Below are 14198 nucleotides of genomic sequence, written 5' to 3'. Positions count from 1 at the left end.
TGCACAATGCTTGCACACAGTTGCACTTTTATCCACACTTTCTTTCCGCCGTCATCGTAGGTCACTCTAAATGCAAAGTGGTCCCATACAGCAGACCTATAAAGTGCTGCTGGAGCGTCTTCCAACTCCTGTTCTTTCCCACTCGCCATACCCACACAATTCTCCACAACAACTGTTTTTTTCCCCTGCTACACCCGGCTAAGCTGCTTCGCTTCTTCTTCTTCTGTTTACTACTGGTGGTTGGCTTTGGTCGCAGTACCGCCACCTTCTGCTCTGGAGTGTAAACGCTTCGCCTATGAGAAAAAGGAGACGCGCATGAACCGAACGCAACACACGCGAATCGAACCGAGACAGTCGAACCGAACGGTTCGGATGGTTTTCATAAATCGTCCCATCCCTAATATATATATAGAGTTATACAGATTCTTCAGAAGTGCCCCACTAACTTCAATAGACCCCAGCCTCCTTAGGGGCTTGAGTCTGCTCTAAGCAATCCTGTAAACAGATCTAATTCAAAGCCATCTTATTGGTTGTTGTATGTTAATATAAAGTAGTTGTGCTTCAGTGTATATCTGTTCAAAAGTACAAAGCTACAGTAAAGCTGTTGTACTTCAAATTAAAGCTGCTGTACCTTAGTGTATCGTTGTATTTCAGTGTAAAGAAAATGTTTGCCACTTTGCTGTCTCTCCTGTGATCTTACTTGTAATTGCCACAGTGATGTCAGCAGGTGTTCTGGGTGTGGTCTCGGAGTGGGGGGGACTGAGTGGCTCCAGGCTAATGGACGGCTGGTTTTGGTCTCTCAGTGGCGCCCTCTGGCTTCCAGATGTATGGCCACCCAGACGCTCCACATCCAGCACCACAGTGTCCACACAGGGAAAGCTGGTCTGAGCAAAGAGGACAAAGGGGACACTGTCATCCTTCACACCCTCCTTAAAGCTTTTGCTGTTGGTGTCGACTTACCATGATGCCTAGGGCTTTGAGGATGTTAAGTTTACACATGGGACAGGTGCAGTGCTCGTTTAGCCATGGGTCCACACACACTTTATGAAAGACGTGTCTGCAGGAAACCCACACAGGTTATCAGTTAGTCCTGACATAGATTCAGTGATGCAGATAGGAAAATATAAGTCAGGCATTAACAGTTTTCTCTGTGCTTCACAGGTTGATGTTTTATTGGTCTAACCCTGATCTCCAGCTGGAGTCCTACTGCTATCAGCTCAGCTCAGCGCCCAGACCAATACTGCTCTGAGCCACTCCAGTATCAATTTGTACATTTGGATTTGTTTTTCTAAATGGATATTTTAAATATTTCAGTTTAGCTCCCTCCGGGATGTTCTGAAATGTTCTCAGAGTCCCTCCTGATCCTGTCACCTTGTAAACACATTAATTGAGACATAGTGTTAGATTCAGACTCACTTGCAAGGCAGAATTCGGACCACGTCGTTGAGCTGGTACGCTTCGATACACACAGCACAGTGGTTAAAGTCTGGATCCGTTTCCTTTAGAAGACATGGAAAACATCAGCCTATAGTGTTGTCTAAATTCAAGGTTTCCTGTTCTGAAGTCAGACTCTTTCACAAGTCCCAATAATTTACATTCAAGGGTCTAACAAGAATTAGTTCCCTTTTCACATGGAATTCATCCAGTAAATTACTGGGTCAGCTTTTATCACACTTTAAATGATGGGATGGCTGTACCAAATATCACCTTCAGGTGGCAGTAATACAAAGGATAGAGCTTTAACTGATCAAGTCAAACACAAAAGAAGAATTTCAGACAGAATTCTGTCAAATAGCTAATTAGTAATAACAAATAATGGCTTCGGCACCAGGGGTTCTTATAGTTTTTAGTGGCATTATGGAAACTAGTGAAGAAAATAATTTCCAGTTTATTTTACAGACAGAGAAGCAAATGGCTGGAAGATCTAAACAAAGACTAGAGCATGTCCTTACACTTAGTCAACATGACGAGGCCAGGCAGTGGCATTTGTCATAGATGCTGAGGTTAACAACATGTAGCAGGAGACAAGGCTGTTGTTAGGCATCACTACAGTGGAAGATCTAGAACAATTTTAATGGGGCTGCAAAGGAGGCACAAAATGTCTAGGCAGGGGGCATAGCTGAGCCTCTTCATCCAAATCCATCAGAAATTTCTTAGATGTAAAATAAATATCGACAAAACAATGCAAGAAAAAACAATTTTACATAGTTTTTGTGCCATTTACTCTTCTAAGAAACTTAAAAGACAACTTTAAAGTAGAAGCAAACCAATAAACACAAATTTTAGTGAAGATTATCAGACATCCAGGTCATATTCATTCCAAAAAAGTTTTTTTAAAAATCCACTGGACTTTGTTTCCAAGTTTGAAAACATTTCACTTCCCATCCACGAAGATTTTTCCATTCAAAATGAATTGAATTGAAAAACAAAAAAAACAAAAGAAATGTTTCACAAAACAATTGAGGAAATACAGAAGACAAATTCAGAAAAATAACTCTAGTCATCATGATATCAGTCATCTGGGTTAAAAACGACTCACCAAAAGAGCATAATCTAAAATCTCTTCTCTGGAGTTTATATCAAGAATAATTACTTTACAGCTGATCCAGTTAGAGAGGCTGGATTCCCTGGCTTGACGCCTTCATTTTTGCCTTCAACTGTTTATAAGCATTAAAAATATTATGAGTTTTATTTTGTGTAATGTAAATACAAGGACAAAACTTAGAGCAGAAAGGCTCTGCAGGTTGAGAACGGGGCTCTGGCTGTCCCGCAAAAATAAAAAAAAGTTTGAAGATTTGGATTCTGAATCAGGGATGACCTATCCTGTCTGCATCAATCAGAGAGGTTCACTCCGATCGGTGCAGACAGCAGAGGTTATACCTGACTCAGACGTTTAAAAAAGGAACTTTTCTCCACTTCTCTATATTATTTTTAGAAACAAAATTAGAAAAAAAGTTTTCATTGTTGGTTTCAAGATGAAACACAAATGAAATCTAGAAATCTTGTACTGAGGGCAGCCAATTTTTTTCCCATTTTATATATATTACAAATATATATTATAGTATAAATTATATATACTCCCAACATCACAACCAGTATTTGGATAAAAACACAAATGCTTGTCTTATCCAGTAATGTAATGGCTTTATTTCCACTACAGTGGTCCCGGCAGATTAGCAGGTATGATACCTGACCCTTGATCTGGTAAATCAGTTCTGGCTTTATTCACATGCAACCCTGACCCAGTAAATTAGTAGCTAATGTTGTTAGGGTGAAAGAGGCTTTATTAAAGCCCTTTGTAACATTTAAAGCAGCAGTTCCTCTGCATTTTAACTAAACAGAACATGATAAGAGAACAAAGATGTTGGTTCTGTACAGATCATTAGTCATCAATCATATACAACTGACTGCTCATATTCTCTCTTTTAGGTCCTTATGTTCTGTGTGAGAGTGAATTTTGGAACAACCAGAAGGGGCAGAAAACAATTGAAGCTATTTACCTTGTCCCCTTTCTTCACCGTCCTCGTTGTCAGCTTCCCAATGGCTCTCTTGGCTGCATCCCCAAGACGGCGCTGGCAGGCAGAGACAACAGAGTTTAGCGTCCAAGACGAAGCCTCCCAGCTTGAAGTTACAGAAAGCTCCATCCACAGAAAATGAAAAGCCTCAGAGTTTTTCCCCCCCAAAACATCAAGTTACTGCACACTTCAAACTATTACGTTTTTGTCCCACTGTGCAGTTGTGTAGCTAAACTGGAAGTGTGTTAGAACAACAAATTAAAGTGGGAATTTGAGCTACAATCATGGTCAAACAGATAATTCTGCAAATAATCAATTCTAAAAATAAAAATGTATTAACAAAAGATTAACTTAGTTAAAAACTCTTGATTAAACTAGTGAAACTCAACTAACCTAAGTTACTGTGTACACAAAGACGATGGAAAAACATGGTTGAAAACCATAATCATATACATGATATCAGTTAAACATGGATTTCATGTTTGAGAACCAAAGTTTACATTGAAGAATTTGGAATGTGACCAATAGCTTTTGACTAATTTAGAGCAGTTGGAGTGTGTTTAAACCAATTCACGATGCAAATCCAAGAGGCCTATAAAACCTTCTTTTGCAAAAGAACAAAAGCAGCATTCTGATGTTCACCTCCATCTGCCTTTAGACCCATTGTGTTCTGGTCCAGGATGGGAGGATCCCGATACTGCGTTCAGGTGCAATATTATGATACCTAAATCCTGTGCTTTCCTGAGCTTGGTGTTCGCAGTGTGTGCTTAGCTCACCTGGCTGCGGTCACGGCTGCTGCTGTAGCGGATCTTCTGGATGAAGTAAAATATGAGCCAGGCGGAGGAGATGATCATGAGGACGATGAAGGAGATGGAGACGAAGACCAGCGAACCGCGGTTCATGTTTTTGGCGGGATTACGGTAGCTCAGAGATACCACCACTGTCTGGTTCCGTTCGAGGTGAGCCAAGATCTCCTTACCATAAGCCTCAGTGATCATCACAGCAACAATGTCGCCGGTACCTGCACCCAGAACCACAGTCAGAAAAAGAATCAGACCCGTCCTGAGAGAAGGCACCATTTCTGGTTCGGAGGAAGTCCCTCTGTACCCCTCCATTTACTGGTCTGATACTTTCTCCTGATCCTCAGGGATTCCAGAACCCTGCTCGGAAAGTCAGTGATATCTGGTTAATTCTTAGTTCTGGAAGCTGTGACCTTCCGATCTGTAATTGAGCTGGGCCTTCTCAGAGAGGTCACAGAGAAATTCATCCTGACTGGCTAAATTTACTCTCATCGATCGTCATTAAGCTGCTGAACCCACACAGATACAACCTGCAGATACTTTCCTGTAGTGAAGATTCTGACCTGGTTTGAAACAGGGTCAAATATTATTCAGGACTAATTACCAAACTTGTTCTGGCCTTATTTTAGAAGAAGTTCAGAAATTATTATCAAAAGGTTACAAAACTGAGATCAAAGACTCTAAATGAAGGATCTGACCTTCATGGCCCATCTTGACAGTCTTGTCGGTGGAGTTGTTGTAGACGAGGACTGCTGAGGCATTGTAGGCGGCTGCCTTGAGGATCTTCTCTCTGAAGGTGCAGTTACCTCTCTGCAGCAGCGCTACCCAGTGGACGCTTCGGGGAGGAACCAGGAAACGAGTGTTTGGATCGCAGCCCTGCCTGTCCACCACTGTGAAGACACAACAATGTTACCATGGTAACTGACACATGATGAAGCATCCTTTATTTACACAATAGAAATAGTTAATTGTTGCAAATATTACGACAATAATAATGGGTAACATTGTTTGCATACACTGCACCGTTCACCACCAGTTAAGTACAAAAAGAAACCTTTGTATTTCAGTAAATTCAGATTCATGCAGTGAAAACTCCTCTTAATTTGGTTAGCCAAACATAACATTAAACCTTTAAGAGTTAAAAATCAGTATGTGGTAATATGAAGTTTAAGATATCTTAAAGCCACTAATGGTGTCCCTACTCAACATATTTTAAACCATTGACATTTATAGATCCTAACAGGACAACAAAAGATTTGGCAAAATTGCTTGCTGTATAAAGTGCAAATGTAACTCTGGCCAGTAGGAAATGGATAATCCAGCCTGCTGTTAGCAGCTAACCCCTGTGATAGTAGGAGGATGTTTCATGGTATAGGCTGGGATCAACCCCTTTTCTCTGATGGCGACATTGATTCAGAAAAGTCCAGCAGAGATTCTAAAGCAACTTCTGCTTCCTTTAAACACTTCTCAAGAGATCTCCTTAGCGACAATGTTCAAAGTCCTGACTGGGAAACAGGAGGGAACAGACAATGAAGTGACCAGTCCATAACTGAGAATGTTGAACAGTCAATAACGAACACACTTTTGCAGGAAAATGTAGAAAATATGACCCATGGCACTCGTCATACCTTGTAATCCTGAGGAGTAGCACCTTAAAAGGTTTGGGAAAAAGCAATGAAAAAGTGAACCAGAAAATATATTTGACTGACTGCAAGTCCAAATAGACAAAGGAGTGATGTTTTATTTGATCCAACAAAACTGCATTTATTCCTGACTAAAAATCAGAGGCGATCTGAACATGTGCAGACAGTTAGTGCCAGGCTGATCAAAGGAACAGGTACCGGGGATATATCTATTCCAGTTTTTAAATTTCCAGTAGTTCTTCACTTCCTGTCTGCAATAACAACATTCCCCAAGGGTTAAAGAGGAAATATTCCACAGCTCTGAGTTCCTGACTGAGTTATAACTTCATTTAACACCTCAACAGCTTAATCTCAGGATGGTCAGTGTGTGCGAAGCTACAGAGCTGCTGCTCCTTCCAGCAGATCTCTGCAGTGTCCTTGGAGCGCCTGACTGTAATCTGACACTTCAGAGCAAAGAGGCTCCGTCCTTCAGTAGCCTGAAAACCTCTGCAGTGTCTCAACTGGACACTCATATTCAGGTACTGCATCCTCCAGACAAAACACACAGCTGCAACACCATCTACAAGAAGAAAAAAACAACTCCCATACAGCAGCAGCAATGTCTATGAGACAAAAAGAAACAAAAACATGGTTGGAGTAACATCTGCTAAAAAAAAAATACATAAACATAGTAGCGCATGCAAAAAAACTAAAGTAAAAACAAAGAAACGCACAGCTACAGCAGAAAACAACAAGCCAGGTTGCTGTGACAACAGCAACGTTGGGCGCTGAGCTTGCCAGTTTTGAGGTAAAATGTCTGAAGGAATCAAATGTCAAGAGGTGTAACCGAGTGAAAGCAGTCAGCTTGTAACATATTAAGAAAACCTCCTGAGAAAAAACTTCAGTGAAGAACTGCTGGTCCAAACCATTTCACGTGCTTTCAGGATTCAGAAGCTGTTTAGAATCACAATTCGTTCGCTCAAGAATCTGTTCAGTCAGAGAGGGACGACAGCGAGGGGTCTGTTGGCTGCTTCTGTCCACCCAAGTTGGAAGTAAAATAACCAGAATCTTTTGACAGATGGAAAACATCTTCTATTCTTTATCAACAGGATCAGACTAACACCTATTTTCACAATAAAATCACAGTATGCACGCATTGCTAGGAGCTGATTAGACATTGATTACCAAAGTCGACCCCTGAGGTGTGTGGAGGGGCCAAAATTAAATAAATATAACATGAAAAAAAAATTATTAAGTTAATAAATGCACCATGAAATACTTAAATGTACAATTTATGTATTTATTAAATACAAAATTGAATAAAATGATGAATTCTAAGATGTAATAATCATCTTAGTTGATATGCTTTACAAAAGATGGAGTTATATAATTGCTTATTTCAAATACATTTATTAAAGAATGGAAATCATTATCTTGTTTTTTTTAAATGTACTGTATTCACTAAATAAATTAATATATAGTAAAATAGTTAAATTTTTTTTGAGGAGTTTGTCACTGTTAGGTTCTTTAGGTGGTCACAGACTGGACTTTATGGAAAATCTTGGCTGAGAGCAGGATGAGAAGGACAATGTTCAAGGAAGTGGTGAATTGGTGGGTAAAGCAGGAATCCCACATCCCAGGGCCCATGCTCACAGAGACCCTCATAGGGCTCTTATCTAAGCCTTAAAGGGTCCTTCTAAGGACCTTTTGCTTCAGTGTTATTCAGATAGCTGCTTAAAGTGCCTTTGAGCAAGGAGAAGACAGAAGCTCCTACCTTAGTGGGGTGGTTGGGTTTACCTTGTTGCTAGGTTGTGACACTAAAAACAATGGAGAGTAGGGGTGGGCATTTATAATATCGTTTAGTATTATTATGATACATTTCTAGTCATGATAATACGGAGCCCCTGAAAGGACATGGAGGGAAAAAAGAAACTTTTGCAAGATCCCGCAATACTTTTGCGAGATCTCGCAAAGTTTATTTTTTCCTCCATGTCCCTTTAGGGGCCCCGTAGGATTGCATACTGACATTGTCTCTCTTCATTCGTGTAATGTCGTCTTTTACGACTTCTCTAGAAATTAAGAACCTCTCCAAATCATCCTCCATGGTTGTAGCTGACAAATGGGCGTATTATCCTCCCATAGAAGTACACTTTGCGCCTCCACTGTTGTGTGTCTGGTTTACTTCCGGTTCGCTGACATGGGAAAACCTTTTGCAACATCTCGCAAAAGTATTACGGGATCTCGCAAAAGTTTATTTTTTCCTCCATGTCCCTTTAGGGGCTCCGTATGATAACAATAAATGATAACAATAAATTAGAATTAGCAAAGGCAAAAAAATCTAAAAAATGTTTTAAATATTTTTCTTTTTTTCCTTTAATTTTCTTCCATAGAGGCAAAAATCAAAGAATATGATGTAAATGTAGTTACTATGTTTAGTGATAAAAATCACGCTTCTTTATGTAACTACTGTCCCCCCACACCCCCGTAATATTTGTAATTTTGAAGCTTTGATTGCTGCGGCAGACAATAACAGCTATACATTTATCTAAGAATGACTGCAAAGAATTAATAAGGAGTGTTTTAATCATCAGTTTTATTGTTATCATGATAGTACCTCATTAGATCGTCATAAGCTTTAAAAGGCATATCGCCCTGCCCTAATGGAGGGACAGTAACCGTTTATTCAGGCATGGATTAAGAAATGTGTGTCATGATGAATAAACTAGAGATGTCCCAAAATAAACTCTTTCAGTTCCGATACAATATTGATATTATAGCTTTGAGTATTGACAGAAAGCGATATTGACTCCATACAATTGCAACATGAGTCATTAACACCTCTATTACTTATTGTTAAGTTTGGAATATTAGAAAAGTGTTGATCAAGTGAATTTACTCAAACAGAGAATACTATTAAGCTACAACCGGTATGAGAACAACTGACCCATTTATTATTAGCCAATTGGTTACATTAACCTTAAGCAGAGGTAGTAGAAGCTGAGTTTTTCCATCAGGTTTCTGATTTTACAGTTTCATCTGTTGGATGTTATTGTGGACTAACCTGCATCAGCATTTCACTGAATGGCTGCTTGTTTATTTGATTTGATTTGATGACCAACATAACAGAGAAAAAAACAGCGTCTGTTGTTGGTACGGCGGATGATGGGGAACAGAGCGGCGCTGAAGATAAACTGGTCCGCTTTGTGAATACCGACCGTGACGATGAGCAAAAAAAATAAAACTTAGATGTTGAGATGGGAATAATGACTTTTTCTTTACAGTAGCTCAGTAAAGGACTTATCATCTAGCATCTGAGACGAGAGGCAGAAAGAGACAAACACCTTTCAGTTATTTGTTTATCCTGACATCCTCCAAATATAACCTAAGCTTTATTGTTCCCTTTTACTTTGTGCCTTTGCAGCCCGACTACTTAAACCTGGATCTTTATCACTCCTTAGACCTGGAACTTTCTGTGTCACAGCCTCCTAAGTGCAGAGAATGTTCCAAAGAGGAAAAGGCTGCACAGGAGCTCTGAAGGTGTTGCTAAAAAAAGTGAAACTGAAAGAATGTCTGAGTTCTGGTTACAAATGCTCTGATTAGAATAATGGGATGGTTCTCTGGTTTCTGATTGTCTGGGTGATTATGCCACAAGTAGATGCCGTGATTTGAGTACCTCCGTGATGCGGTGCAGGTGTGAGGACGATGCCGCGGGCGTCCATTCTGGGGGAGTCCTGACCATAGGTCCCGTCCTCACTACTCATCATGTGGACAGCAAAGCCACGGTCCATGACAGTAGCATTCACCGTGGCGTCCTCGATGGAGTTCCTATCAGAACGCCCTGTTGATACTGAGCGGGCCTGAACCGCAACCTGGACCAGGACCAGCATCATGACAGCGGAGAGAGGGAAACAGGTCCACCTGTGCAGGTTCATGGTCCAGGTTACATGCAATCTGTCAGGAAGTAAAAAAAATAAAGTACATACATCATTTTATATCCCAACATGTCCAACTATGACCCCCTTCTCTAGATCCAACTGTGACCACTACTGACTTTATCCCGCTGTGTCCCAGAGTCCTGGAGGACGTCCTAAATATTCAAGCTCCACATATTCAAATATATTTTGAGTTTTAGGTATCTGTTCTAATTTCAATGTTGGCATTTTAAACAACCTGTCTCCATTTGACCACCAGTTGTACCTGTGTGGTCCTGTCTCTATAAACTGGGCCAATAAAGATGTTTCTGAATCTAGGAGCCACACAGGTTGTCCTGCAGGGAGTTTTTAAAATCCCCCTTACCTTGAATTGTTCTTCCTCGTCTCTCTGTGTCTTTCAAATGTTTTTTTCTTGTTAGTTTCTCTCAAAGGTGTCCTTCTGATATTTTTGTTCCTGTCTCGGGATTTCTTCCAGGTGTTCCACCCGTCTCTGGATGTCTCCTGTGTGTCCCACAGATGTTTTGTCTCTGAATGTCCTCCAGGTGTTAACATAGGTCACTGGACGTTTTCAGAGTGTCCTCTAGATGTTACCCTGTCTTTGAATGTCTTCCAGATGTTAACATAGGTCACTGGACGTTTCCAGAGTGTCATCCAGATGTTACCCTGTCTCTGAATGTCCTTCAGATGTTAACATAGGTCACTGGAAGTTTCCAAAGTGTCCTCCAGGTGTTACCCTGTCTCTGAATGTCCTCCAGATGTTAACATAGGTCANAGTGTCCTCCAGGTGTTACCCTGTCTCTGAATGTCCTCCAGATGTTAACATAGGTCAGTAGTCATTTCCAGAGTGTCCTCCAGGTGTTACCCTGTCTCTGAATTTCCTCCAGATGTTAATAGGTCAGTAGGCGTTTCCAGAGTGTCCTCCAGGTGTTACCCTGTCTCTGAATGTCCTCCAGATTTTAACATAGATTACTAGACGTTTCAAGAGTGTCCTCCAGGTGTTACCCTNCCTGTCTCTGAATGTCCTCCAGATTTTAACATAGATTACTAGACGTTTCAAGAGTGTCCTCCAGGTGTTACCCTGTCTCTGAATGTCCTCCAGATGTTAACATAGGTCAGTAGACGTTTCCAGAGTGTCCTCCAGGTGTTATCCTGCCTCTGAATGTCCCCTGGATGAGATCTTGTGCCCCTGGAAGTCTCCTGCGTGTCCTCCAGATGTTGTTGTTTACATAAGGGCTCAGGTTGACAGGTGAGATGGGGACATCAAGACATGCGTCTGTTTCATATGGTCCTCCTGCAGCTGAGCGTCTGTCTGGGTCTAATCTAGGTTTGATGAGGCTTCTGCAGTCATCCCAGCTCCAGTCTCTGCGCTTTGCTCTCGTCTACAGCTTTTGATTCGACCCGGTTCTGCTCCAACTCCTCTGAAGCCGGCCGACTCCGCTCCGTTCAACACATTTCTGCAGGTTATATCGGATCGGATCAGGCCGGCTGTCGGTCTTTTGTTCGGTTCGGCTCCAGTGAGAGTTGCTCCTCGGCTGCGTTTCTGGAAGCGGCGCACTGCGCAAGCGCGAAGCATCAGAAAGGGAGGCCTCGGAGCGCGAGTGTGATTCACCTTCTTGTGAGGATGGTTCTCGTGAATGTCGCGATACATGCCGAGATTTCAGTCAGCTGTTTGTCTGTTGATCAGGCTACATATCGATCAGTGATCGGAGAGGATGAGGCTGACACCTGCTGGGCGCCGTCTGGAAAGACAGCTGTAGGGTCAGCATTGACACAGAGACTACTGTAATAGACTGCAACCCTTAAAAAAAAATAATAATATGCAAATATATATATATATATATATATATATATATATATATATATATATATATATATATATATATATATATATATATATATATATAGTTTGGGCACCCCTATTAATGATGCTTTTATTTCTAAATATTTGCAACAGCTGTTTCATGTTGATATATCTAATAACTGATGGACACAGTAATCTTTCAGTATTGAATTGAGATTTATTGGACTAACAGAAAATGTGCAATATGCATAAAAAAAAACGTGACAGGTGCAAAAATGTGGGTACTGTTAGACATGGTTGTAATTTTAACAGTAATTTACCACACATCACACAGTACAAAGCCGCAAAATCATTGTTCTGGTAATTAACTCTAATTGCCATTGCATCATTGGAATTACGAATCACGTGACGCATTGTTTACAGTTCACTACCGCAGTATTTCAAATTGTTGTAAGTTACTATAATTAACGGTTAGATTTGGCTCTGATCCTTCTTTCGTTTTAAATTCTAGTTACGCCATCTTTTTTTTATTTTATTTTGGCGCTTAGAATAACTAGAACCGCAGGAACAACGAACAGTTTGCCGAGTAAGGATTGTAGATTTTGGACGTTTTGTTAAGAATATTACATTTAGTCAGTGCATGAAAAATTCTATATATATATATATATATATATATATATATATATATATGTATATGTATGTATGTATATGTATATATATATAGAGAGAGAGAGAAAGAAATACAATATTGTACTGTAAAGTAAGCATTCCTACAGTAGTGGTTCTGTATTTTAAATTTATAGTAACAACATTAGTTACTGTAAACTTGACATACAGTACCACTACTAATACTAGTGTAAATAAAAATTACAGTAACTAACTGGCAACACGGTTGCCAGTAAGTTACTGTAATAAACCCATTGAAATGTCTAACAGTGTACACTAATCCTTTAATTGATTTGAATACCCTTAACTACTTTCCACTGACTTACTGAAACACAAAATCTGTTTGGTAACTTCATTAAGATTTGAACTTTATGACCAGGCATATCAAATGCGTAACTATTGGTAAGCAGAGACTGTAGTTGCTTAGGGGCCCCCGACTTCTTAGGGGCCCCGTCACTGACTCCTGGTTGGCCCCCCATGCAATGGTGGACTAAGACGTCTCTTTGCAGTTTCAATGGTGCAAAAAATTTATATTAAACCCTCCTGGTGCTAAATTGACTGACCAGACCTTATTTATACCGCAACACATGCCAGATTTCAACATGATGGTGAGCCATTTAAACGGACACCAATAGCAAAGCAGACAGTGGTACTTTTAATTGCTATGTTAATACATGTATATAGTTCATTAGACGGTTGGTAAAAATACACTCATATAATATGTTTCTAACCACAATAAAGATCTTAATAGAATGATGTTTTTAAGTATTTTATTTTATTGCAATACGAATTGGAATTATGGGTATTCCAGAGCGTAGATTGGGTATTCTAGAGAGTAGATTAGGTAGATTAGTTACATCAGGGATGGATATTTCAGCAAGACAATGATCCAAAACACTGTTCCAAATCTCCTCAGGCATTCATGCAGAGGAGCAATTACAATGTTCTAGAATGGCCATCCCAGTCCAAAGCCCTGAATATCATTGAACATCTGTGGGATGATTTGAAGCTGGCTGTCCATGCTCGGCGACCATCAAACTTAACTGAACTGGAATTATTTTGTAAAGAAGAATGGTTAAAAATCCCTTCATCCAGGATCCGGGAACTCAATAAAAGCGATTAGGGGCTGTTGTTTTTGCAAAAGGAGGATCTACTAAATATTAATGTCTCTTATTTGCTGAGCTGCCCATATTTTTACACCTGTCAAATTTTGTACTTACTGCACCTTTTCTGTTAGTCTAATAAACCTCAGTTCAATACTGAAATATTACTGTGTCCCAGGCACGTGCAGAGGGGGGGGGGGGCTAAGGGGGCTTGAGCACCTGCCCCTTTTGCTCCATGATCCCAATGTGCCCTTTTGGCCCCCTTTTTTTTTTTTTGGCACAAATTATTATTATTTGAAATTATTATTATTATCTTTTTTTTGGCAAGAAAAACAATACAATAAGCCCTCAGGTCACATTGTTACCTTTGACCTTTTGAACAAAAGAGAACAAAAATAGCAAAAATGCTTAAAAGTTGGAAATTTGTTTAAGTTTGAAGTTCGTTTGTTAAATCACCATGACGTAAAATACGTTTTTGCATCATAATCTTGGATTTAGTTTCGGGGGAAAAGAAAGGCAAGAGACTGAAATAAGACATCGACCTTCACTCAACACAGAAAAGATGAGACAATGAGGAAAAAAAGAAAAGAGAAACTGACAAGAAAAAACGAAGAGGAAAGATTGAAGAAAATGTATATAGGTACTTACAAAATACACTAAGACACAAACAGAGTAGGCTTTTCTCATGGTGACATGCATTAATAAAATGTTTGCTTTTGTTCTTTTTTTTCTGCAGTTCCACGTTAAAGTTTGATGCAG

At 40.0% G+C, this 14198-nt stretch overlaps 1 protein-coding gene across 2 annotated transcripts in view; it reads right to left on the bottom strand.

Moving 5' to 3' along the window:
* Nucleotides 1-11436, bottom strand: part of rnf130 (ring finger protein 130) — a 16957-nt gene extending 5521 nt beyond the window's left edge. Inside the window, exons 1-9 of one of the 2 annotated variants that reach the window (XM_015371534.1) lie at nt 10960-11436; nt 10234-10515; nt 9611-9888; nt 5014-5205; nt 4292-4536; nt 3501-3572; nt 1417-1499; nt 961-1057; nt 701-884 (exon numbers count right to left, since the gene is read on the bottom strand). In XM_015371534.1, coding sequence (XP_015227020.1) covers nt 701-884; nt 961-1057; nt 1417-1499; nt 3501-3572; nt 4292-4536; nt 5014-5205; nt 9611-9888; nt 10234-10421 — 1339 coding nt within the window. In that variant the 5' untranslated portion in view covers nt 10422-10515; nt 10960-11436. Of the gene's footprint in view, nt 1-700; nt 885-960; nt 1058-1416; nt 1500-3500; nt 3573-4291; nt 4537-5013; nt 5206-9610; nt 9889-10233; nt 10635-10959 lie in introns of those variants that run through there. The other variant, XM_015371533.1, reaches the window with a different exon arrangement.
* Between the last annotated feature and the right edge of the window lie 2762 nt (nt 11437-14198).

Source organism: Cyprinodon variegatus, unplaced genomic scaffold, assembly GCF_000732505.1.
Source record: "Cyprinodon variegatus isolate N-32 unplaced genomic scaffold, C_variegatus-1.0 Scaffold59, whole genome shotgun sequence".
NCBI classification, from domain to species: Eukaryota; Metazoa; Chordata; class Actinopteri; order Cyprinodontiformes; family Cyprinodontidae; genus Cyprinodon; species Cyprinodon variegatus.
Note: the sequence above shows the minus strand (reverse complement) of the source record. Positions and strands in the feature narration are given on the sequence as shown.